General features: G+C 27.5%; 5 protein-coding genes across 12 annotated transcripts; 3 read left to right on the top strand and 2 right to left on the bottom strand.

The window, feature by feature from the left end:
- The first annotated feature begins 652 nt into the window (after positions 1-652).
- On the top strand, positions 653-7,484 carry LOC106788326 (splicing factor 3B subunit 3). Of its 3 annotated transcripts, XM_014751495.1 has the most exons (13): positions 659-816; positions 1,112-1,592; positions 1,787-1,959; positions 2,052-2,548; positions 2,630-2,795; positions 3,019-3,187; positions 3,891-4,042; positions 4,296-4,451; positions 4,727-5,021; positions 5,121-5,787; positions 5,868-5,984; positions 6,192-6,570; positions 6,654-7,484. In XM_014751495.1, exons 2-13 carry the CDS (start codon positions 1,196-1,198, stop codon positions 7,140-7,142), a joined length of 3,657 nt encoding a protein of 1,218 aa, XP_014606981.1. In that variant the 5' UTR covers positions 659-816; positions 1,112-1,195; the 3' UTR covers positions 7,143-7,484. The 3 variants fall into 3 exon arrangements, with proteins under 3 accessions (XP_014606989.1, XP_014606998.1, XP_014606981.1); XM_014751503.1 differs by lacking the exons at positions 4,296-4,451; positions 4,727-5,021; positions 5,121-5,787; ... (1 more) ...; positions 6,192-6,570; positions 6,654-7,484 and adding an exon at positions 3,651-3,712 and having other exon boundaries at positions 653-816; positions 3,891-3,982; XM_014751512.1 differs by lacking the exons at positions 4,296-4,451; positions 4,727-5,021; positions 5,121-5,787; ... (1 more) ...; positions 6,192-6,570; positions 6,654-7,484 and adding an exon at positions 3,664-3,712 and having other exon boundaries at positions 653-816; positions 3,891-3,982.
- Positions 7,485-8,578: 1,094 nt separating this feature from the next.
- Positions 8,579-12,856, bottom strand: LOC106788372. Of its 4 annotated transcripts, none has more exons than XM_014751587.1 (7): positions 12,630-12,856; positions 11,913-12,103; positions 11,339-11,678; positions 10,983-11,227; positions 10,669-10,863; positions 10,301-10,576; positions 8,579-9,431 (listed from the first exon to the last, which is right to left on the bottom strand). In XM_014751587.1, exons 3-7 carry the CDS (start codon positions 11,484-11,486, stop codon positions 9,387-9,389), a joined length of 909 nt encoding a protein of 302 aa, XP_014607073.1. In that variant the 5' UTR covers positions 11,487-11,678; positions 11,913-12,103; positions 12,630-12,856; the 3' UTR covers positions 8,579-9,386. The 4 variants fall into 4 exon arrangements, with proteins under 4 accessions (XP_014607073.1, XP_014607064.1, XP_014607046.1 ...); XM_014751578.1 differs by having other exon boundaries at positions 8,582-9,431; positions 10,983-11,230; positions 12,022-12,103; positions 12,630-12,854; XM_014751560.1 differs by having other exon boundaries at positions 8,582-9,431; positions 10,983-11,230; positions 12,630-12,854.
- A 264-nt stretch (positions 12,857-13,120) lies between these two features.
- On the top strand, positions 13,121-15,810 carry LOC106788344. Of its 3 annotated transcripts, XM_014751536.1 has the most exons (7): positions 13,121-13,442; positions 13,522-13,609; positions 13,683-13,814; positions 13,891-14,016; positions 14,099-14,286; positions 14,359-15,347; positions 15,447-15,810. In XM_014751536.1, the coding sequence occupies exons 3-7, from the start codon at positions 13,806-13,808 to the stop codon at positions 15,725-15,727; spliced, it is 1,593 nt and encodes a 530-aa protein (XP_014607022.1). In that variant the 5' UTR covers positions 13,121-13,442; positions 13,522-13,609; positions 13,683-13,805; the 3' UTR covers positions 15,728-15,810. The 3 variants fall into 3 exon arrangements, with proteins under 3 accessions (XP_014607022.1, XP_014607013.1, XP_014607007.1); XM_014751527.1 differs by having other exon boundaries at positions 13,127-13,442; positions 13,683-14,016; XM_014751521.1 differs by having other exon boundaries at positions 13,128-13,442; positions 13,517-13,609; positions 13,683-14,016.
- A 155-nt stretch (positions 15,811-15,965) lies between these two features.
- Positions 15,966-19,937, bottom strand: LOC106788363 (transmembrane protein 135-like). Its single transcript, XM_014751548.1, has 9 exons — positions 18,918-19,937; positions 18,260-18,390; positions 18,044-18,170; positions 17,805-17,959; positions 17,506-17,734; positions 17,250-17,417; positions 17,038-17,178; positions 16,792-16,958; positions 15,966-16,714 (listed from the first exon to the last, which is right to left on the bottom strand). The coding sequence occupies exons 1-9, from the start codon at positions 19,059-19,061 to the stop codon at positions 16,600-16,602; spliced, it is 1,377 nt and encodes a 458-aa protein (XP_014607034.1). The 5' UTR covers positions 19,062-19,937; the 3' UTR covers positions 15,966-16,599.
- Positions 19,938-21,882: 1,945 nt separating this feature from the next.
- Positions 21,883-24,250, top strand: LOC106788105 (E3 ubiquitin-protein ligase RNF8-like). Its single transcript, XM_014751061.1, has 4 exons — positions 21,883-22,305; positions 22,409-23,261; positions 23,380-23,787; positions 23,865-24,250. The coding sequence occupies exons 1-4, from the start codon at positions 22,180-22,182 to the stop codon at positions 23,897-23,899; spliced, it is 1,422 nt and encodes a 473-aa protein (XP_014606547.1). The 5' UTR covers positions 21,883-22,179; the 3' UTR covers positions 23,900-24,250.
- The last annotated feature ends 100 nt before the right edge of the window (positions 24,251-24,350 follow it).

Raw genomic sequence — 24,350 nt, forward strand, 5'->3', positions numbered from 1 at the left:
TTCTTTTATTATTCCAAACATACTTTATCATTTTAGATTAACTGCATTTGAAGATTAATTAAAATAAGATCAATTCTATATACAATGTGTATGTACATATTAACGTTTTCGGAAAACATAAAAATAATTTTATTATATATTGAAACTAGTAATTTCAGAAAATAACAAAGTTATATGTAATTGAAGTATGTAATACTGCTTTTTTTCATATTTAAATACACGAAGCCTGTGTTTATAAACAGATTATTAAATAGATCAATATAGTTATTTGAGGGTTTAGGAGCCATTTCACACTTTAACGACACACACATATATATATATATATATATACAATGCATAAGTTCACAAGAATATAAAAAAAAAAAAAACACTATCTATAGCGCCATCTACTATTTTTGTAATAATAGGTATGTACTAATAGATACGTTGCAACAAAATCCACCAATCACAGTACTACTACGTAAGCTTTTGTTATAAAATTCTATACAAAATAATAGCTTTATATATAAATATAAATATATTAATATTAGTAACTTAAGTATAAATTTGATAAATTTTGAAAAAATCATATATATATAATTACTATACTAAACAATACTCCGATTAATATTAGAAATGTTTAAAACACGTAATCATAATTTTAATTAACTAGAGGGCACTACAGAGAAAAGCGTCTGATGCTACGTTGAGTCTAAAAGTCGTCCATATAACTCTATTTCCGTTACAGCTTGGGAAGAAGTGGTATGGTATTCAACTTATAAGATTAAAAGATCCTGCAGCATCGACAAATGCCTTCGGTATATTTTCGTATAAAAGGTAAAATTTTAATTACTTATTTATTATATTACATATATACTATTTTATTTTTACTCTGTATGTTACTTTTTAGAAATAATTTGAGAAATATAAGGTATATTAGTATAAATGTAAATGTTAATTGAATATTATAATATTCTAAGTTAAATATATACAATATATTTTTATTATTTCTATAGTGAATTTTAAAATATTTAGAGATTTTTTTGTTTTATTTTATAAAATATAAAATAAATGCATAAGATACAACGTTTTGTTGATTATTATTTAATTTGTATCATATATAATATTTCAGGATGGGAAGCTGATATGGTTCTTTGTAAATATAAGAAAATTTGCATCTTTTGAACATATTTCTTAATAGAAACTAACCGGAACCATGTTTCTCTACAACTTAACATTACAACGTGCTACAGGCATTACACATGCCGTGCATGGTAACTTTTCTGGAAGCAAAATGCAAGAAATCCTCGTTTCACGTGGAAAGTCCTTAGAACTTTTAAGACCAGATCCTAACACTGGAAAAGTTCATACATTACTAACTGTTGAAGTTTTTGGAATTATAAGATCATTAATGGCCTTTAGACTTACAGGCGGAACAAAAGATTATATAGTTATAGGTTCTGATTCAGGACGCATCGTTATTTTAGAATATATTTCTGCTAAAAATATTTTTGAGAAAGTACATCAAGAAACATTTGGCAAAAGTGGTTGTAGACGAATTGTTCCTGGACAATATTTAGCGATAGATCCAAAAGGCAGAGCTGTTATGATAGGTATATAATATAGATATTCTCAATTTATAAACTATTACACGTATATTATATTGTACCCAAATGATTACATTTTTAATCCGTGTTTCACCTGAATAACATTGATTACAATAATTTTTAATGATGGTATTTTACATTTAAAATTTTTAATGTAAAATTATATATTAGGAAAAACTAATTTGCAATTAATTTTGTAGGTGCCATTGAAAAACAAAAGCTTGTATATATTTTAAACAGAGATCCCGAAGCCCGTCTCACTATTTCTTCTCCTTTAGAAGCACATAAAAGTAATACATTGGTATATCATACAGTTGGTGTAGATGTTGGTTTTGAAAATCCTATGTTTGCTTGTTTAGAAATTGATTATGAGGTATGTATATGTATTATTTTAAAAATAATTCTTATCAATAAAAATAGTTAAATATTTAAATATAATTTTACTTTATAATCTTTTACTTATAGGAAGCAGACAGTGATCCTACAGGAGATGCAGCTGTTAAAACACAACAAACATTAACTTTATATGAACTTGATCTTGGACTAAATCATGTTGTTCGTAAATATAGTGAACCATTAGAAGAACATGCTAATTTTTTAGTGTCTGTCCCAGGTGGTAATGATGGTCCCAGTGGTGTACTTATTTGTTCTGAGAATTATTTAACTTATAAGAATTTAGGTGATCAGCATGATATTCGTTGTCCTATACCAAGAAGAAGAAATGATCTCGATGATCCAGAAAGAGGCATGATATTTGTATGTTCTGCGACACATAAAACAAAAAGTATGTTCTTCTTTTTGGCACAAACTGAACAAGGAGATATCTTTAAAATTACTTTAGAAACTGATGAAGATATGGTTACTGAAATAAAATTAAAATATTTTGATACTGTACCTGTAGCAACAAGCATGTGCGTATTAAAAACAGGATTCTTATTTGTTGCATCTGAATTTGGAAATCAGTAAGTAGTAACTTGCTATATTCGAAGATTTTGAACTAACATTTATAATGAGTATTATAATAAGAAATATATTCTTTTTAGTTATCTTTATCAAATTGCTCATCTTGGAGATGACGATGATGAACCAGAATTTAGTTCTGCAATGCCTTTAGAAGAAGGAGATACATTTTTCTTTGCACCCAGACCACTTCGTAATCTAGTATTAGTTGATGAAATGGATAGTTTATCACCTATTATGGCTTGCCAGGTTAATAAATAATTTCTTATATAATTTATACATGCACCATTAAGTAGAGAAGTGACATGATAATTGGTCTCTTCTCTGTGGAATGGTGCGAAATAAAAATTATTCTTAGTCGCCTTTAATTTGTATTTACAAATTGAAGTGAAACCTAAGAATGACAAACATTTATTAATATTACTTTTTAAAAGAATTCTGATTAATTATATAGAATTTTATTATTTTTTAGGTTGCTGATTTAGCTAATGAAGACACTCCACAATTGTTCATATCATGTGGCAGAGGACCGCGATCTACTTTTCGTGTATTACGTCATGGTTTGGAAGTATCAGAAATGGCAGTCAGTGAACTTCCTGGCAATCCAAACGCAGTGTGGACTGTTAAAAGAAGAGTTGATGGTCAGTCTATGAATAAATTGATTTACGATTTCTTTGCATGTTGCTATTTATTGCTTATCTATCAATGAGATAGGTTTTTACAATTATATTTTCACTTTTCAAATTTAGACACACTTTATTTTATTTTTTAACATTTTCAGTTATGATTTCTTCATTTATGCAAAATAATCTTTTAAATTTATAATTCTAGATTCTTTCTTTTTATTATCTGTATTCCAATGATATAAAATAAAGGTATATAGATAGATATCATAACTGGAATGGTTATAGAAATATTTCTATTACTATTATTTTGCATAGAATCATAAAAAATTAATAACTTATTTGAACAAAGATAAAGGACAGATGTATCAACGTTAGTATTGCGAATTTGATAATGTAAATAAAAGTAAATACTAAAAGAAAATTTAAGTAAACGATATTAATAAACCTGGTGTCTTGATACACTCTTATCAAACACCAGTTCTCTCTTACAGGCTGCCTGCACGCTAATGGTTGAGCCACAGAACACAGAATGACCAAAAGGTAAGGGCTTTGATCTGGCACGGATGAGAGTTGATTTGCTCCAATAGCCCATCCACTCTTTGTGTGCCATTAAGAAGAGCGTGCACAACCACGATTGAAGATATTAATCGCTTCAATATTCATTCAGTAACATAATTTTATTTCATAATCTAGATTATCTCTTTGATTTTGATTGCAGAGGAATATGATGCATACATCATAGTGTCCTTCGTGAATGCTACTCTTGTGCTTAGTATCGGAGAAACTGTTGAAGAAGTGACAGATTCTGGCTTTCTTGGCACTACTCCTACGCTCAGTTGTTCTGCTTTGGGAGAAGATGCTTTAGTACAGGTAAATATTTTTCATATTAGTGTAAATATTTTTTAACTGCACTAAGGTATCTCCGGCACCTGGTTTACCACGTGCCGGTCGTCTTTTTCTGGTGCGAGAATAAAATTAGGACTAACGGCATTGTTGGAACATTTAGAGACTACTGAATGTTCTTGGTATTAACCGTCCAACAAAAACATAAATGTTATAGATTTTTTTTTTAATATATCTTATATATTCATAAATAGTATAAGAATTTCTGTATTTCTTGTAGGTATATCCAGATGGTATTCGTCATATTAGAGCCGACAAACGCGTCAATGAATGGAAGGCACCGGGTAAGAAAACGATTGTGAAATGTGCAGTAAATCAGCGCCAAGTGGTAATAGCTCTTACTGGTGGAGAATTGGTCTACTTTGAAATGGATCCTGTATGTATTAAATCCTTTCTTAATAATAATTACAATATGCACATAAATATATGTAAAGAAAATGTTACTAATTCTAGTATAAAATATGTTTATATTAACGCACCATTGTTCTCTTTGAATGGTCTTAAATACGTCAGAGATGTACACAGTGCGGAAATTATATCACTTTTCTATCAAGCACTATTATCGTATATTCGATGTGGATTTGTAGAAAAGTGGACATTTCTAATTTGCATAAAAGTATAAACGTTAATTACGATTTATCAATTTTTTAGACTGGGCAACTTAATGAATATACAGAAAGAAAGAAGATGCCATCAGAAGTGATGTGTATGGCGCTTGGAAATGTGGCTGTTGGAGAGCAACGTTCATGGTTTTTAGCTGTTGGTCTTCAAGACAATACTGTAAGAATTATTTCATTGGATCCATCAGATTGTTTAGCACCTAGAAGTATGCAAGCTCTACCTGCAGCAGCTGAAAGTTTATGTATCGTAGAAATGGGTGTTAAAGAAACTGATAATTCTGAAGATGCAGCACCGCAACAACAATTCAGCCTTTATTTAAATATAGGTATAAAAAAGAAAAGTATTTTTATAAGAAAAAAATAATCATATATATATTTAAGCAATTTAAGTAATACAAAATTATAATATTAATGTCTTTCTTTAGGTTTGCAAAATGGTGTTTTATTAAGGACCGTATTAGATCCTATTTCTGGAGATCTTGCGGATACGCGTACTCGATATTTAGGATCACGACCTGTGAAACTATTTAGAATTAAAATGCAGGGTAATCAGGCCGTGTTAGCTATGAGTAGCAGGTCATGGCTTAGCTATTATTATCAAAATCGTTTTCATTTGACGCCTTTATCTTACGAAAGCTTAGAATTTGCCTCTGGCTTCAGTTCTGAACAATGTCCAGAGGGTATCGTTGCTATATCAACAAATACACTTAGAATTTTGGCTCTAGAAAAATTAGGAGCAGTATTCAATCAAGTCAGTTTTCCATTAGAATATACTCCAAGGAAATTTGCTATTCATGTCAATTCTGCGCATATAGCAATCATAGAGACTGAACATAATGCATACACAGAAGAAACTAAACAGCAAAGAAGGTTACAAATGGCAGAAGAAATGCAAGAAGCAGCAGGTGCCGAGGAAGCTGCAGTTGCCAGAGAATTGGCAGAAGCATTTCTATCGGAAGAACCTAATGAAACTGTTTTTGGTGCACCAAGAGCTGGACCTGGTCTTTGGGCATCGCTTGTAAGAATTATAGCACCTACATCTGGACATACCTTCGAAGTGCATAGATTAGAACAAAATCTGGCTGCATTATGGTAACACTTATTATATTTAAATTTATTATTAAATATATAAAAGAAAAGAGTTTAATATGTATTACTATTTTTTGTTACAGTTTAGGTTTGGTTAAATTTAGTAATCAAGGTGATCAGTTGTTCCTCATAGTCGGTGTTGCAAAAGAATTTCAACTTAATCCAAGAGTCAGCAATGGAGGCTTTCTTTATACTTACAAGTTAGTGTTGTAACCTCTTCATTACTCTATTTTTGGTTGAATATATATAATGTATATGTAATATACATATATATACATATGATGATAAATACAATATCTGTATTTTTTGATGATATTCCTGCAGTTCTGATATAAAATCATACTTTTTTTTTTGGTACTATCCTATATCGTAATATGTTCTTAAAAACTGTATTTTTTTTTCTTCAGAGTTAATGCGGATTGTAAAAGCGTCGAGTTACTACATAAGACTGTCTTGGATGAAGTTCCATTAGCAATTTGTCCATATCAAGGTCGAGTGTTGGTTGGTGTCGGCAGAATGCTACGCCTTTATGACATGGGTAAAAAGAAATTATTACGCAAATGTGAAAATAAGCACATTCCAAATGCTGTTGTTTCCATCAATGCTGTCGGGCAACGCATATATGTTAGTGACGTACAAGAATCAGTTTATGCTGTTAGATATAAGCGGCAAGAAAATCAATTAATTGTTTTTGCTGATGATACACACCCAAGGTGGATTACAGCAACTTGTGTACTAGATTATGATACTGTGGCTACTGCTGATAAGTTTGGAAACATTGCAGTGGTAAATTAACGCTCTATAAAGTTAATATAAATATTATTATTAAAATACAAATATTATAATAAGCATGATATTTTTTTTTATAGATACGACTTGCTAGTGGCATTAACGATGATGTTGATGAGGATCCTACTGGTAATAAAGCACTATGGGACAGAGGTTTATTAAATGGTGCCAGTCAAAAAGCTGATACTGTCGCGTGTTTCCATGTTGGTGAAACTGTTATGTCTTTGCAAAAAGCTACTCTTATTCCTGGTGGATCTGAAAGTTTAGTTTACACAACATTGAATGGCACAGTAGGAGTACTTGTTCCTTTTACCAGTCATGAAGATCATGATTTCTTTCAACATCTCGAGATGCACATGCGTTCGGAACATCCACCGCTTTGTGGAAGAGATCATCTTTCTTTCAGATCGTATTATTATCCTGTGAAAAATGTTATAGACGGTGATCTTTGTGAACAATTCAACTCGATTGAACCTTCGAAACAGAAAAGTATTGCGGGTGATCTTGAAAGAACACCGTCCGAGGTGTCAAAAAAATTAGAGGATATACGTACACGTTACGCTTTCTAGAATAGATATTTTATAATATTCGTACATATATTATATTCATCTCTATTTTGATTGTTCACAAATAATCATTGGAATAATCATTGGATGTAAGTTGATAGATTTTTATTTTCAAACAAAATATTTCTTGACATCTATATAGTTCGAATAATAATTTTAATTTATATCCACATTGCAATTACATAACTATAAAAATGTATTAAATTTATGAATGCATTAAGGCATTAAATTTTTGACGCGTGACGTTATAATATTATAATTTATAATTTACTACTAAGTAATATCCAGTGTGTTTTGAAATTGTACAAATAGTATACGATATAAAAAAAAAGATCAAAAGTTAAATATTTTCGTTCGTTTTTTGTAACAAAAATAGATTTGTTTTTTGGTTTACTAAAAAAGAAAATATTTAATAATAAGTCCAAATAATTTCAATGGATTTGGCTCTTGAAACAAATGCAAATCCTGGATATTAAAGTATTGCCTTTACAGACTTAATTGTAAAGGTCAATAAATTTTATTAAATACTCTAGTTTGAACATTTCATAAAATTTAATATTAACGTGAATCTATAAAATATATAATTATTTATTTTTATTGTATGTTAAATGACTAGCAATTTCATATTTCTTTTTTTTAAGTTATAGAGACCTATCTAAATTTATATTATCAAAACGGGTGTAATGCTATATGCGTATTATTTCAAGTTTAATATTTTGTATACATGAGGCTAAAGTTAATAATTACCACTTTTTTTGTCAACTTAAAATAATAAATAATCTTTAATGTTAATTATATACCTAGTGATTTGTTTCATTATAAGAGTTTTGCTAATATACGTAAAACAAATGTGTCTGTGTAATATTGTAATTTTTAATACGGTTACATTCAAACAAAAATTACAACCACTTTACATATTGATATCGTAAAACAATTTGAAAGTAATATGTATATCACTTGTGCAATAAAAATTGTGACAAATTTACCATTAATCATCGATGATATACAAGTTTTCAACAATAGTAATTACCGATTATAATTATTATTTTAGTGAACTTTTAGGAGCTAATTATACACAATATTCTAAAATTTTACCAATTAAACTCATTAAAGAAGATAAATAGGTAACCACCATATTTGAAAATCTCATCCACTAGCATGTTATAGTACATTGTAACATCTTAAAGTCCTTATAAATAATTATCAGTTAACTATAATCATCATATAATTTTTATACACACAATTTCATATACTATATTAATAAATGTGTGGTATTATATAAATTACATGTTTCGTTGTTGCAATTTCAATTTTTTGTTAGTAATATTTTCAAATAATTCATTTTTTACGTTATTTTGAACTGCAAATAAATTTTACGAAATAAAGAACAAGGACATTAAATTAATGAAATTTGGAGTTTCATTATATATATTCTATAATACCTTATACTTACATATATCCAACTACAGCTTATATCACATCTCCAGAAAAATAATTAATAATTTTCATTCAATCATGTTTGCAATCATTCAAACACAATGCGTGGGCAAGAAGAAATGAAGCAACATCCTTTTAAGTTTTTTTCCATCATCTAATTGTTTTATTACTTCTATAACTGTATTTTTCTGATATTACTGCAAGTTTTTTCTTTGCAGAATTTAAATTCATTCTACACTGATACATCGTTGAAAAATAATACAATTAGTTTAATATAGTAACTAACGCTCTTTCTGCGATTTTAATCGAAAAATGAATACGCGATGATGATTGATATATTATGTGTATTATGTAAATATGTTGTATATATATATATATATATATATATATATATGTGTGTGTACGTGTTACATGGACAGCGTTTACTTTGGTGGGTTCGAAAACTACATAACGTTCGATTTACGTGTGTGTAAACGAATTTAGTCGACATTGTGCATAATAACTAAATATACTTAAAAACAACAATATGTTTTAATATAATCAATGTATAACACAGATCGACGATCAATAAATATTAATAATGTTCTATTCTAAATTCAATCAAAATGAAGTATTCACAGCACGTAGAACGAACGTAGGAACGACCGTTATATTAAATATGTACGAGGGTTTTATTATAACAACCAGTGGCAGCAGTGCTTTTCGTGAAGTTAATCATGCAGTAACATATGGTCAGTCAGTCAAAGGGTAACCCAGATCTCGTTCCTTGAGTCGCGTTTGAGAAATAGGTCTAACGATCATCGTTTACATTTACTTAACTTTCCCCGCGTTATACGCAAACGCGTTGTACGCATGCTGTAAATAATAAAATAAATTCGTTCGTTACAATGTCGGTTGATCTAATATTAACTTCAACTAATAGCCTTACATATTTCTATAATCGAAAAACTTTATGTAACAGGGCTCAGAAAATACCATGTCTCCTTGCCTTGTACTTAAATTTAAAGCATGTTATTAATTATCCCTGCACAATAGATACATCGGCTAGATGGATAATCACTCTTGACTTTAATTATAATCTTCGTACATTATAACACTACTTCAGTCTGATATTTGTTATTGTTTTTGTACTGCAAATTTAACAAAGGTCTTACAAGTTTATATTATTGTAATGACATTATAAAATTTTATATTTTTTACTTTTTATTTTTTTTTATTTATTTGGGTTATGGAAATGAATATTATGTATTTAGAACACATTTCAGGAACATCCTGTATATTTCCAGCTACCAAATGAAGGTGCTTTTGATACGTATACATATTCTTATAATACTATCAGACGACTCACACATTGTTGTAGCAGAATATCACACTACATACTATTGTCTATTCCTTAATATAATAGTGTCCTTTTACAAATCTGTTCATTAAACATATATAATAAAAAATAATTAAAAAGGTAATATAATAAAGAAAATTATATCTATATTTTAATTTGTATATTATTGATAAAAATAATAATTGTATAACTTTTTTAATATCTGTCTTCACATTATGAATAATAACAGTCTATTAACACATCTTTGAAATAATTATTATAAAAAGGAACTAGAGGTGTAACATTATAAAATATATTTTATGAAACAGAAATTAATATAAAACATGCTCCATCTTGATGTTTTTTATTCTTATTTATATTGAACATTTTATTTACTATTACTCACCCCAGAAGAGGAGGAGTTGTCAACGGGCTTGTAAAGTGGCGCTGGTGTGTGATTGTGAATATCCTGAGTCTCATAATTTGACCCACTGCGGCTTTGTATTAGAGAAAGTACAAATGCTAAAACAGCACACGAGAGACCAAGTGCTGCAGCAGCAGATAATTGGGAACGTGTGCGTCGCGGTACCCAACCTCCACTATGGTATTCCCATATGGAGTATGCCAATAGCGCACTGCTTAATGAATAAGATAAGCCTATACCAGTGAATACCCATGTATTCTGCAAAGATAACATTTTAAAAATATAATAAGTCAAACAATAATATTTATCTGAGAGTCTTCAAATAAGATGAATAATAACAGACAACTTACCAGCCTAGACCAATTGAAAGGAAATACATAAATAACGTGCGAAATATCAAGAAAAAGAAGTAATGCAGTTATCAAGAAACAGAGAACAGCGACAAATATCATAAATCTCAAACGTCCGGGCAGAGGCAGCATAAAAAGACTGACTTTGGCAGTACCAGAACTGCATAAAGTAACCAAACAAGCTGCGGATGATATCTGTAAGATAATTCTATCAGATAATTCTATATAAAAAATATTATGTATCATTTTTGATTATTTGTCATTTTAAAACATATTACTATAATTAGACTTCTTTTTTATATAATTTCACTCACAAGTAGTAGGAGTCGAACAGCGCCAGTAGCTGTTTTAAGATGACCCTGTATATCGCAGTAAAGAACCAAATGACTAGTTCGTGGCCATGGCAGTGTATTTGAGGAAGGGCCATGCCTATGATGGTCATTATGGCCATAATGATCATGATAGTTTGCGTGCGAGTCCCAGGAATGGAATGTGGTATGGATTCCTGGTGAATCCAGTTCCGATGATTGGGAGCTAATTCGCCCCCCTGTTCTACTACCTGCTATTAACAAAGTATAATAACCATATGCAAACAATGTAATAGTATACATATAAATATTAAGCAAAAATATATGCATTAATATATAATGAATATGAATGTTTTTTATACCGATTTCGAAGTCTTGAATATCCTCAGGTTTAGAATATGCAGAGGGTGGCGGTTCCAAGTCACGAATTTCTTCCAAAAGAAGCACCTCTATTTCGTCGGCTGCGTATAAGTCCGAAACCGAGCGAAGATGATGCCGAGTCTCGCTCATTACTTAGACGCGCTCGTTAGTTTGCTCCTTCCTGCCTGTCGTGTTTCCTTTCTACTTCATCTGCCAGCAACCACCACTCAACGCTTGACCGACTTAGATGCTGATCCATTCGTTTGTTCGCCATTGCCTGCAAATACTGCGTGCCATTTCTATATTTGCAAGCAATACCAGTCCCCCACCCTCTGGCCACACCTATAGCAAATTACATGTATTTTTAATATTAGTGATTTCCATTTGCAAGAAATAATACACAATAAATAAAGCGTATTCTTTTATATGCTAAACACATATCAATTAAGATTTACCACCAAAATGCAGCGTAAATTTACATACAAAAATATATATAATCTTTTATAGCGGTAAGATAGGATGCTTTTTAAAAAAGCTGAAGCAGTGTTCATACCTTACATACAGGTTAATGCTAACCTTTTGAACTATTTCTCAAATTTTATATAATACGCTTGCATTTATTTGATGCAAAAATGTAATAATTGATATAGGATATAGCTGAATACAATTGGTTAAATCCGTGTACCAGTGATCAACGCATAGGTCAACGCGTTGCTTCAAAATTTTTTTTAATAACATGCTTATGTCTTAAGACTTCTTATTAAAACCTGTAATATAAAGACAAAATACAATGATTTTTTTATTTCACTATTATTTTGTTGCACAAGCACACTTGATTCTAAAAATGTAAATAATAAGGAACAAGAAATATTACTAATAATATAAAATATATTCGTTCAAAATTCAATAATATATATACTATGACAAATTAATCACTTGACATTTACAAATGAATTTACATAGATCATAGATCAAGTGTTATAACCTACAAATTTATAATCTGTCAACTTGTAACTTTTAGTGTAGCTGGACATATTATTTTATTAACGGTTAAGAACATTTTTATAAAAAATGTACGCGTATAATCAAAGTTTAAAATCATTTTTATTTCCATTATCTGTTTAAAAATATATATCAAATGATTATTAAAAACGAATATTAGAAGGAATCACATTTGTTTAATAAATTAATATCTATCTCAGCACATTTAGAGCTTATATTTTCATTAATTCATTACAAGTGTGGAATAAACCTAAGTTAATAAAATATTTTCAAATAATTTCAAAAATATACCTCTAATCGTTTTATTTATCGAAGCACGTAGATCACATGTTTCCAAAGTTTTCCAAATTGAAATTATCAATTTCTCAGTCAATGGCCGCCATTGCTTTTCGGCTGTTTTGCTTTTGATGTATGTCCATTAGGGGGTTCTAGCTAAGCCAGCTGGGAGTTCACCGGTCTTTCTTATATTGTGTTTTGCACAGTTTCTTAATTGTCTAGAACTAATTTTGATTATTTCTCTAAATAACAAAATTGTCAAAATATTATTTAAATTGAGAGAAAATAAATATTTCAAAGAGATGATATTTTAGAAAATATATTTGGGAAAAACTATCCAATCAAATTATCAAAATTAATTTTTAAATGATTTCATATTGAATTTATATAAATTATTTCTTTTTTGTTTCTGATTTTTTTTATCATTACAATATATTTAGAAAGAAATCTTCATTAATACTTACGCGCGTTCATTGGTATAAATGTAACAACTAATAAGATTCATTTTAAGTGAAGTTCATTCACAAAGTTCCAAGCTTAGAAACTCGCCTTAAATGCGATAATGCGTTTAAACGGGAGATTGAAATAATTCTATCAAATATTATATTTTGTATAAGTATAAAAGATAGAAGATATATATAATAATCATAGATTCTTAGAAGTTTCTTGTTTATATAATATCACTTAATAAATGAAATTAATAATGTCAAAAGATAAACTATGTGCATGAGACCCGGCTTTTTCTTTTGTGTACTATTAGAGCACGTGTTATACAATGGCTATATTCAGCAGACGTGAAGACCTTAAATTAGTACCGTGGTTTTCACCGTGAGTAATTAATTAATTAAATAATTAATAATAAATATATATATATCATACTGTAATGTTTAACAATTTAAAAGGGCAGAGTGGCATAAAGTATACGAAAAAATTTACTCCAACAACAATGATGAACAGACTGAAGCATATGAGATACTTTTGGCGTGGAAGGCTAGGTAAGATATAAACAAATATTATTGCGGCAAGTAAATGCTGTGAAAACCAAGAAATAACATTGAAGATTTTTAGAATGCCAAAAGTACCTGTTGGAGTTGATTGTACTTTATCCATCCTTCAAGTTTGTCTGAGAGATCGCGAATGGACTCCTAAAATTGATAATGCTGAATTACCTATAGACTATGAGAATGATTTATGTCTAATGTATTCTACTGCCATAATGAGATTTCTGAATCATATTTCTAACATTGGACATACCAAGCAAACATCTTTATTTCAGATCGCTAAACAAATTAACATTCCAGAATGGGTAGTTAATTTGAGGCATGATGCTGCTCATGGACATGAATTACCATCCATTGATGTTTTGAGATTAGCAGCCAATCTATTGCTGACATGGTTGCATGTAGGTTTTTTTAAGTAATAATATTATTTTTTATGATTATTATTGATTAGAAATGGAACAAAAATAAGGATTTTGTTTGAAGGAAGAATATTGGGTCACCGAGGCTAAAGCTCTAGAAAAATATTATAATAAAAAGGCAGAAGTAATAGAAGTAAACGAGTTGGAAGACACTGAGGCGTTTTCAGATTTAATTGAACTGTGGATAGCTATCGGTTTATATATTCGTGCTGGTTACGATCTAGTGAATTTTATACCAGATAAGGAATTACAGTAAGTACCAATCATAAATGGTGATATATACATAAAATTTTCTAAATTACATATTTTTTTATATTATTATAGGGAAACTTTATATGATTTACGTACGTATGCAGTTAAATTAACACAGCAAACTAAGAGCGATGAAGAAGATACTGAACATGTAGTGGAATTGAAGAATGTTAAGATTAAAAAGAAATACAGTTTATCAGCAGCACGTGCCATTCTTCTAGTTGAAATATCCAGATATCTTGGAAGAAACAATCAAATTATTAATAAAGAAAAAATAGTTTTGAATACATTAATAGAAAGTGAAGCATTTTTATTAACCACAGATGTTCTATCTATATTTTCTGAAAAAGATGACATGGAAACTAATGAAGAAGATCAATTACCAATAGATGTAATCCATTTTTGGGAAGATATTATTATCTTATTACAAAATGTTAATATGTTGGAAGCTTTGATCTTAAAGTTACTTACATTAGTAAGAAATGAACAGGAACCAGAAAATAAAAGACATATGGCAGCTTTATGGATAAATACTATTGCTCAGGGTTTTGTAAAACTAACTCTTACTCAACAAATGTTTTGTATTTTGCAACATAAATTACGACAAACGAATAAAACCCTATCTCAAAAAATATTAAATCTTAGAATTGAAGAGAAAATAAATAAGAATCATCCAAATTTGAGAAATGCGCTTTTCTTAAACATATCAAATATAGTTCCACGTTTTTTAACTGATATTCATTTTCTCTCAGACATTATAATTAATGCAAATATATTTACTTGTAAATTTTTATCATCTTTTCTACAACTCGTAATACCAAAACTTGATGAATATGAAAAGAAATATTTATTGAACTTAATACGAATTTATGTATTGAATGACTTTAATAGTAAACTTGATGGACTTAATAGTCAAACTGATGAAAAAATATTTACAATCGTAGATATTAATAAAGTAAATTCTGAACATAATGGTGAAGCTAAAAGAACAGAAGAACCATTAATAAAGTTAACATTAGGAGATAACAAAATTCGTAACACTCAATGGAAATTAACAGATGGTAAGTGAACAAAATGTTACGCTTATCTACCTAATATAATAATAGAAATAATATAATTCTGTTTACATTATATATACATGAAAATTTTTATTTTTATAGCACAATACAGTTGGACAAAATGTCCAATTGGTATATTACCTTGGCAAATTGATTCTTTACAATATTTACAACCTATTAAAATGATAGCAACAAAGTCCAATGTTCTGATGTTAGAATCTGATATCATACCTGGCATTGTTGATAAGACTAATTTGAAAATGCAAAGTCAAATCAATTGGGATAATGTATTAAGGACGAAGAAAAGACTGAAGAGAAAGCGACATAAAGGAGAGGATGATATAATGTATAAGGCCATAAAAATTGTTAAACAGCAAAAATAAGTCATTAACTGCAAAAATATAAGAAAAAGAACACGAATAAATTTATAGATATATTTTACTGAATAAATTATATCTATTATGTATAGAAACTTTTTATATTTATTGAAAATTATGCCTATTCCCAATAAAAGATAACAATAAATACATATAATAATCTTATTTGTATCTTGATAAATAATCAATTTTTTTATATCTTTTTATTTATTTTTTATATATTTCAACGCATTCTTATCTTTTATATTTATCATATATTTTTATTATTTAGATTTATAAATGTTACGTTCTGTTAAATATTTATTTACAAAAGTATAATTTGATTTTATACAAAATTATAAAGTCCAGGCACCTTTATTATCACTACATACTATAAAATGAAATTCATATATACTAATTTCAAGATATACACTATATAATGATTTTATTATCAACATATTTTATAATGGATTAAAAAATTTTTCTAGTTCTCATTTTGATTTCAATATTACATCAAACACTATTTGAAATTTAAATTCTGATTATTATAATATCGTATTCTTTTCCTCTTATGATTACTTTACAGATTTAACACTATTTCTACCGTGATTTTAGTATAATTTTGCTAAAATGATAGCAACAACAGAATAATAACGGTTTTAAATCTGTGGTTAAAATATCTTGAAACTAGTAATAAAATAGAAAAATTGAAAAAATTATCGGTAAATATCAGTAAAAATATCTGTTTTTATACTTTGGTTATTGCAATGATTATAAAGTTACAACTCTAAAAAACCAATATGTTACGTTTTGATAGAAGAACAACCCTGATGCAACCTTGACTTAGTAAATATAGAAAAATATAATACACGATTTTTTTTTTAATTTCATCCAACTAATTAAAATGAAAATGTATGTTGATTAGTGGTATTAGTTTTTGCCAATACTTCTTGCAGATATTTATTACTATTCATACCAAAGGGTTCTAAACAAAGACGTGATATTACTGCTATTCTGTAATAATTAAATTATAATATATTATGAATAATAATTTACGAAAACTTAGAATGAATGAAATTATAAAAAATTACCTTCCACCAGATACTCTGTATAAAAATTTCCAATAAGAACACCTTAAATTTTGTGGTTCTACAATAGCTGCATGGAAAAGTACTGCTGTAGAAAAGCTATATAGAAAAATAACAAACCACTTAAATTCAGGAAATATTCCTTTTTCTACTCCTTCATTCCAGATTAACTATAACAAAATTAAAATAATAATTATTTTATTATTTCAAATATAGTTTGGAAATGTTTATTATTTAATATAACATTACATGTAGCCCTTTCCACATGAAGTATAAAGCTAAAGTATTATTTGGAAATGCAATAAATGCTATACTGGCAATCAATCCAGCAGGAATAGCAAATTTTGGTGAATCTTTATCATATGTTCTTCGTAATGAACATAAGGTTAACTGTGGAAACATTAATTACATTAATAATATGAAGTATTTTAATGTTACAAAAAGTTATATGAAAAAAATACTTTGTAAAGTGCAGAAAATCCTCCTAGAAATGTCGCAATATTTAAATATTGTTTCTTAAATAATATATTTTTTATATGTCTTGGTCTTTTAAAAATATTTTGACTCTGAAGAATTAATTGAATGGCTACTTGAATACCATATCCATAACTAAATAATTTTGTTCCACTCTATAGATAGAAAAAAGTATTAAACATATATTTGAAAGAAAATAAGTTTCTCGATATGTAAATATTGAATAAATTTGAATTTTTATACCATTAATATATAATGATAACAGCTATGAGGATGTGGACAAGACCAATGTTTATATTTATTTTTTAAATTATTTATTATTTGTTTGTAAATTTCAAAAGATTTCAAAATAATATTAAAAGTATGACGTTTACATTCTTGATTTGAGTCTGAAGACTCAATGGAAGTAGTTTGTAAATGTTTAGTTTTCTGGTTACAATTTTGAAACTGTTCGTATGGACCAATGACGAACCTGCAGTAAATTATGTACATATATAAATTTTATTTTGACACACTGTCAAAAACGATATAGTGTATATTACCTAATAATATTGTATATAGAGTCTTGATTGATACGTTTAGTTCGATGTAAGTACAGTAATATAGTTATACTTGCAGCAAAAATATATGTTTGTCCATATGGAATGCTTGGAAAATATCCTCTCCAAACACCCATATTAAACAAGGTTTCTGTTGCCTGAAATAAAATATAGAGACATATTAAATATACTCTAATGACATTTAAACAATTGAGAATAATTACACATTATTATGTACTTACAATATTTGACACATGGAGGCATAATAAAGTACGTCTAGTTGGTTTTTCTATTATAATTGTAATTAAATTAGATAAAAATGAAGGTAAAAAAGATACTGTCAAAATATTCATACCACCCAGGATGCGACTGAAACATAATATTTTAAGATACAAAACATATACTTTTTTAATTAAGTAAAATAATAAAATTCTAAATGTTCATTTAATTAATATTACTTTAAAGCACAAATATTTGCGGAATAATTAAATGCAGTCATAGAAAGAAATGCTGAAGATTGGAGGATTCCTAATATCGTACGTATTATGACATCTTTTGTTAGTTTTCTTCGATTAATTAATAAACTTGCCTGTAATAGATTACAGATTAATTAAATTTCCTACGATTATGTTTCATATATGAGCAGTTTATTTTGAAAATAGCCTAAGTCCATTTGTCAGTTGTATGTTGTTAAATGTAGTAACATGTACCACTTAAAGTTAGCTGTCATAAAAAATATTTTGCAGACAAAAATAGATTCAAAATAAATGGCTCATATAGATAAATTTATAATTATTATATTATTGAAATTTATATTTCTGTAATAATTTTATTATTTTTTAATTTGTATTACTTTTATAATTAATTTTTTAATATATATGCATTTATATCCTGTTTTGTCTGTATTATGTTGTATACATACATATATATATATATAATATAATTACACATGATAAGATATAAAAAAATATAACGAAAGACAATATTTATTTTACGTTTCTGCGTCAATGATATTTATTTAATTATGTAATATTATCACTGAACGTGATAACAGTTAAGGTACAAAGATATATTGGTATAAAATATGAAAAAATGTAGAAAAAAATATATACATACAATATATACAGTTGAATAGATTTTCAGAGATTCTTGTAAACTGTGCAATCCGAGACCCATCGCCGCAGAAATACACGAATCTATCCATTGATGTGAGTAATCCTTGCATAATGGCTTAATAAACTTACTGAGATTACCAGGCATTTTATTCTCTTATTTTTTCTTTTTATGTTTATCAATTCTAAGCTTTAAATTATAATTCGTCTTATAAAGGATGAGATCAGAGAGGATAAGATTATCTTTTTATAAATATTTTGTATTTTTTTCTTTTTATTCAACAATACTTTGCTTGCGTAGATTAGACAAGCTTGTTAAAAAAAAAAAAAAAATAAAGTAAAACATTTTAAGACATTCGATAGAGAAAAGAATTCATAAACTGAACGAAAAAAATTATGTATAGATTTTTCAAATTTATTTTTGTCTCTATTATAAAAGAAGAGGTTAAACGTAATATGCGAGTACTGTTATTTAGCACAACATTATATTCCAATAAGAAACACTTGGACACTGACTAGAATGATTTAACTCGAGAATTACATTGAAAGAGATCTTCAAATGCGTAGCTTACAACTAATTAACATGATTACGTTTTGCACTTTTTATGAAAACTGATAATGAGAACCAATAGAAGCAAATGTCAACTATAATTCACTGGCGTAGACTTTGGAGTTGGCATTCGTGTCCGAAAGATTAAAGTGTTTTAATATTATTGAATATTTAAATCGTCATTTGAATAACAAATTGACAATAAGAACAATGGAATCGTAATTTTTAAATGGACGTACGCTTTTATGTGTATGCGGGACAATTCTCTTTTAACAAACGAAAGCGAAAATTCAAAATTACATGCATAAAATGTGTTTAAACGTTCATAAATACATTAAATGGAATTTTAAAATAGTCCAAAATGAATGAATTTGTTTATTTTAATTTAAGAAAATTTTTTTATTCTATTATTATTAACACATTGTTGATGGTGTATTGTGAAATGATTCGAAACATAGTTACATTTTTAACACGATAAGGAATATAGATGCACATACATATTCAAAGTAATGTAAATTATCAGACGAAATATTTGATTAAAATTATAAAAATGGTTACTATTTCTATTAGAACTATTGTTATTTTAATCAGCAGTTACATCTTTATATATATTTCGGTATATCCGAAAAAACACCTGTGAAAATTGATATTCTATCGTTGATTAATTGTTAAAAACTCAATTGAATTTACGTAAAGCCGTAAAAAGTTAAATTCTACAATATTGGATACTATCAATAAATAAAACGAAATATATGCATGAATCTAATAACGAGAGTTATTTTTAATTTCGAATTATTTTATACCCACATTTTTAATAGTATTCTTTAGTAGTTTATAGATAAAATTTTTTTTTAATTTTAAATTAAACGAATCTACTTTATTTATATTGTATGTCCGTTAAATGAAGCATACATTTTCATTAACTGTTTGACAATAAGGTACAAGCAACGCGATCGCGAAAAATCCCAGTACATTTGAACGCCATAGACAACTTGTGAGAACTGTTTGTTGACTTCTGTGTAATATGAAATTAATATTTGAAAAAAACCTTATATATATTCAATGTTATATTGTTCACTTTATTTTATTTATTTATTCGTTTCTATATTTTTTATCTGTTGCGTAATGAAACTATTATTGTAAATTTTATTTACAAAATGCTATAATCATAATTATTTTTGTCTTTAACTGTTAATAATTGCTATTTTAAGAAACGATTATATAGATGTATTTAATGTAATGATGAGATAATTGTAAATACTGCTTGTTAACCTATTAACATATATTTTCATAAAAGTAATATCATTTTGGGCACAAAAGTAAATGAACATAATTAATGTGATATTTCTAATCGCTTGGTAATTTATAAAGTATTTCTTCACAGATGCAAAATCATTCCATGTACATAATGTAAGTAGGTAACACAAAATTCAAATATCGATCCCTATAATACTATAATTAATATTCTAAAATTATGGTAATTTGGAAATGACTCATCACTAAATAAAATTTTACATTAAAACAGCAAAGAAAAAACAATTGTTTTAAAGAATTATATAATTATTTGCATATATTAGAAAAAGGTATATAAAATTTTAGAAAAAAAAGAGCTGGAAATGAATAATGATTATAAAAAATGCCAAACAAGTCTCTTGGACTTGTCCCTTCAGTAGATCTAGTGTTAATGATAATTTAAATATCTCTCGTCTGAAACTTTTGTAGTGCTACCTAATGGAGAAATTCGGAAATACTTTTACAGTTTACAAATTTATTAATAAGAGAACTGTAGGAACGCTGGCAAGGAACCTTAACAACAGAAAAAAATGAATAAGTGTTCTTAATTGCACACTATTTGTTCAATCAAAATCCTTAATTTTGCTCAATTTATTAATTAATTATTTAATTAGTTATTAATAATTGAAAATAGAAAATTTTTTTTTCCTATTTTTAAGCAAAGCAACGAAGTTTGCAACAACTGAAAAAAATGAATAAGTATTCTTAATTGCACACTATTTGCTCAAATTTATTATATCAAATATTTTGTATTTATCGTTAATTAGTTGAAAATAATTATTACACTTTGAATAGTTATGAAATGGTGACGTCATGAGTGGGAGATATGTTATACACATGCGCAACCACAAATTCAAGGCGCAATCACGCTTGGAAAAAAATGAAAGTAAAAAATGAAAAAAAAAATAAAAAATATTTGATATAATAAAGTTGAGCAAATAGTGTGCAATTAAGAACATTTATTCATTTTTTTCAGCTGTTAAGGTTCTTTGCCAGCATTTCGACGGTGACAGTGGTCATTTATTACCGTAGGTGATTTATTTTATAGGTATGTCGATATAATCAGTTTCTGTTTAACGATTAAATTAACTTTCTATGATAGGGCAGTTTTTTGAGATACTCGTCATATAAGTTTTTTCTACTAGATGACGCGATGTAAAAAGCAAGAGAAACATTTTTGTGTTCAGAATATAAAATAATCTTCTATTTGATTTTTTATATTAATTATAGTTTGCGATTAAGAAAATTTAACATTTTTCTCGCTGAATAACATGTATATAAATATTTACCTGTGATTTTGTGGTATAAATTATTATCAATAAATGAATATATATGATCAAGAAAACCATAATAATTTGACGAAAAAACATAACCTATACTCGATGTTTTTGTATTATATTTGTCTATAAAATTTCTTGTAAAAATGGAAAATTCAATCATGGAAAAAAAACTTATTCCAGATAATGAAGTAAAAATTCTGGAACCTATATTAGTGAGATTAAATAAGAATGAGTTTACATCACCTGATATTCATATCGATAAATCTGTGGTAATAACTTATTATTTCTGATTATTTTATAATTAATTAATTTTTATATAATCTTATTTTATTAATGAAAACAAAAACAAACTTAAATTATCTCTTTGAACAGTTTAAAATAGGAAGAGGAAAAGATAATGATGAAATTATATTAGATACATCAATTTCTAGAAAACATTGTATTATAAGATATGAAGGGAATGGCGAATGGGCTATCAAGGATTCGAGTTCTAGTTATACATTTGTTAATGATGTTGTTCTTGAATCAGGAAGCAAACGCAAACTTTCAGTTGGAGATATTGTTCAGCTTAGTACAAATAGCGATTATAAATATGTGTTTACTCTTAACCTTACGAAAGAAAGTAGTTCTAAAAAACAGAAACTTGACGAAGAATTATTTAACAATGTTTTGATGGAACAGAAAACACTTGATGAAAATCGAGAAAGTCAAAAGAAACATTTACAAGATAGATTAGAAAATAAGCAAAAGCAACAATTAGAGATAAAGCAAAAATTTAATGATTTTTTAGAGCAATGGGATATAGTATCAGATGATAAAGAACGTTTAAAGGATCAGATTGTAAAATTAGAAAATAAAATAGCAGCCAATAACAACCAAGAAAAACATTTACAAAGTATGTACTCTGAATTACTAAAAAAATTAGAAAATGAACAAATTCTGTTTGAAGCACGTTTAAATGAAGAGAGACAAAAGTGGCAAAAGGCACTAGATATAAGTAAACAAGAAAAAGAATTGATGGAAGTTAAAATGAAAGAACAAATGGAAAAGTGGAAAGAAGAACAAACAGAATGGAAGAATAAAATGAAAGACAGAATAAAAAAAGAAAAAACCATTCAAGCGCGATTGTTAACTGAAAAAATTCAATTAGAAGAAAAGCTTAAAGAAACTACAAAAGCTTTAAAAGATGAACAAATAAAATCAGAATCCCTAGGATCAGAAAATGGTATTTCTTTTTAATTATAAAATATATGATACATATTTAAATAATATTTCTATTTGTTTTTAATATTTTGTTTTACATTTTATTTTATTTATTTTCTTTTTTCCTCCAAAATTACAAGAACCTGGAACTAGCATGTTTACGGAAGATAGCTGTGTATTACTTAAAGTTGTGGATACTTCTAAAGTGTGCATCATAGATACTATAGATTTAACAGAAAATAATGAAGACTACAGCCTAACATCCAAAGATGTGATGAACAAAGTTAGTACTATAATGGATGAACAATTGACATGTAGTGTATGCTCTGAATTATTTATAAATGCAACAACTTTAAATTGCATGCATACATTTTGTCTTCATTGCATTAACGTATGGAATAAGAAACGCAGAGAATGCCCAATTTGTCGAGTTTTTGTTACATCTATGAACAGATCTTTAGTTCTAGATAATTTTATTGAAAAGATGTTAGACAGTTTGCCTACGCATATGAAAGATAAGAGAGCTGAAATTGTAAAAGAGCGTAAAGGTATGTTCCTTTCCCTAGTGTATAATCATGTTATCCATATTTTATTTTTATTATAAAATTATAAATAATATTTTCAGTTTTAGAAAAGATGAAAAAAGGCCGTATAAAATAGGAAGTAGAAGGAGGTGTAAAACTTTGAAATATATATATACTGGATAGTCAAGTATGAAATTTGTAAAAGAACAAAGTTGTCAATAAGACTCACTACAAATTTTGTACTTGCCAACTGTTATACGGGGTTATATATTTTATAAATATTGAATATAATTTCTTTATTTAATAATTATTTACTTGTAGAAAAAGACAAAAAGAAAGAGTTTAATTTTGTTATAAATTGTTGTTTAATAGAACAGTGATAATTACAGTTTATTTGATAAATATACAAAACCTTTATAAGAAAATATTATGAAAATGATTTTGTATTGATACCTGGAGATAGAAAGAAGAAAAGAAAAAACATTAATTAATGTTTCTTTATATATTTTTTCAATGATTAAATCCTTCTATATTAACATATAGAAAATATTTTTTATAGCATAAGGAAATATTCATAAATTTGCTGA

The sequence above is a fragment of the Polistes canadensis genome, unplaced genomic scaffold, assembly GCF_001313835.1.
Source record: "Polistes canadensis isolate GaletaPanama2010 unplaced genomic scaffold, ASM131383v1 scaffold_5, whole genome shotgun sequence".
In the NCBI taxonomy this organism is placed as follows: Eukaryota; Metazoa; Arthropoda; class Insecta; order Hymenoptera; family Vespidae; genus Polistes; species Polistes canadensis.

Bases quoted from the DNA above. Each gene is read 5' to 3' on its own strand.
- LOC106788326 (XM_014751495.1), top strand. From the start codon at position 1,196: ATGTTTCTCTACAACTTAACATTACAACGTGCTACAGGCATTACACAT. The intron at 2,549-2,629 runs GTAAGTAGTAAC...TATTCTTTTTAG, and splicing joins GCATCTGAATTTGGAAATCA to TTATCTTTATCAAATTGCTC. The intron at 3,188-3,890 runs GTCAGTCTATGA...TTTTGATTGCAG, and splicing joins TGTTAAAAGAAGAGTTGATG to AGGAATATGATGCATACATC.
- LOC106788372 (XM_014751569.1), bottom strand. From the start codon at position 11,486: ATGAGCGAGACTCGGCATCATCTTCGCTCGGTTTCGGACTTATACGCA. The intron at 10,864-10,982 runs GTGAGTGAAATT...ATTATCTTACAG, and splicing joins CTGTTCGACTCCTACTACTT to ATATCATCCGCAGCTTGTTT. The intron at 9,432-10,300 runs GTGAGTAATAGT...TATTATTTACAG, and splicing joins ACAACTCCTCCTCTTCTGGG to CATGCGTACAACGCGTTTGC.
- LOC106788344 (XM_014751521.1), top strand. From the start codon at position 13,390: ATGGCTATATTCAGCAGACGTGAAGACCTTAAATTAGTACCGTGGTTT. The intron at 13,443-13,516 runs GTGAGTAATTAA...ACAATTTAAAAG, and splicing joins TTAGTACCGTGGTTTTCACC to GGCAGAGTGGCATAAAGTAT. The intron at 14,017-14,098 runs GTAGGTTTTTTT...TTTTGTTTGAAG, and splicing joins TATTGCTGACATGGTTGCAT to GAAGAATATTGGGTCACCGA.
- LOC106788363 (XM_014751548.1), bottom strand. From the start codon at position 19,061: ATGCCTGGTAATCTCAGTAAGTTTATTAAGCCATTATGCAAGGATTAC. The intron at 18,391-18,917 runs GTATGTATATAT...AATCTATTACAG, and splicing joins TCTATTCAACTGTATATATT to GCAAGTTTATTAATTAATCG. The intron at 16,715-16,791 runs GTAATTTTTTAT...TAATTATTACAG, and splicing joins TACAGAGTATCTGGTGGAAG to AATAGCAGTAATATCACGTC.
- LOC106788105 (XM_014751061.1), top strand. From the start codon at position 22,180: ATGGAAAATTCAATCATGGAAAAAAAACTTATTCCAGATAATGAAGTA. The intron at 23,262-23,379 runs GTATTTCTTTTT...CAAAATTACAAG, and splicing joins ATCCCTAGGATCAGAAAATG to AACCTGGAACTAGCATGTTT. The intron at 23,788-23,864 runs GTATGTTCCTTT...TAATATTTTCAG, and splicing joins AATTGTAAAAGAGCGTAAAG to TTTTAGAAAAGATGAAAAAA.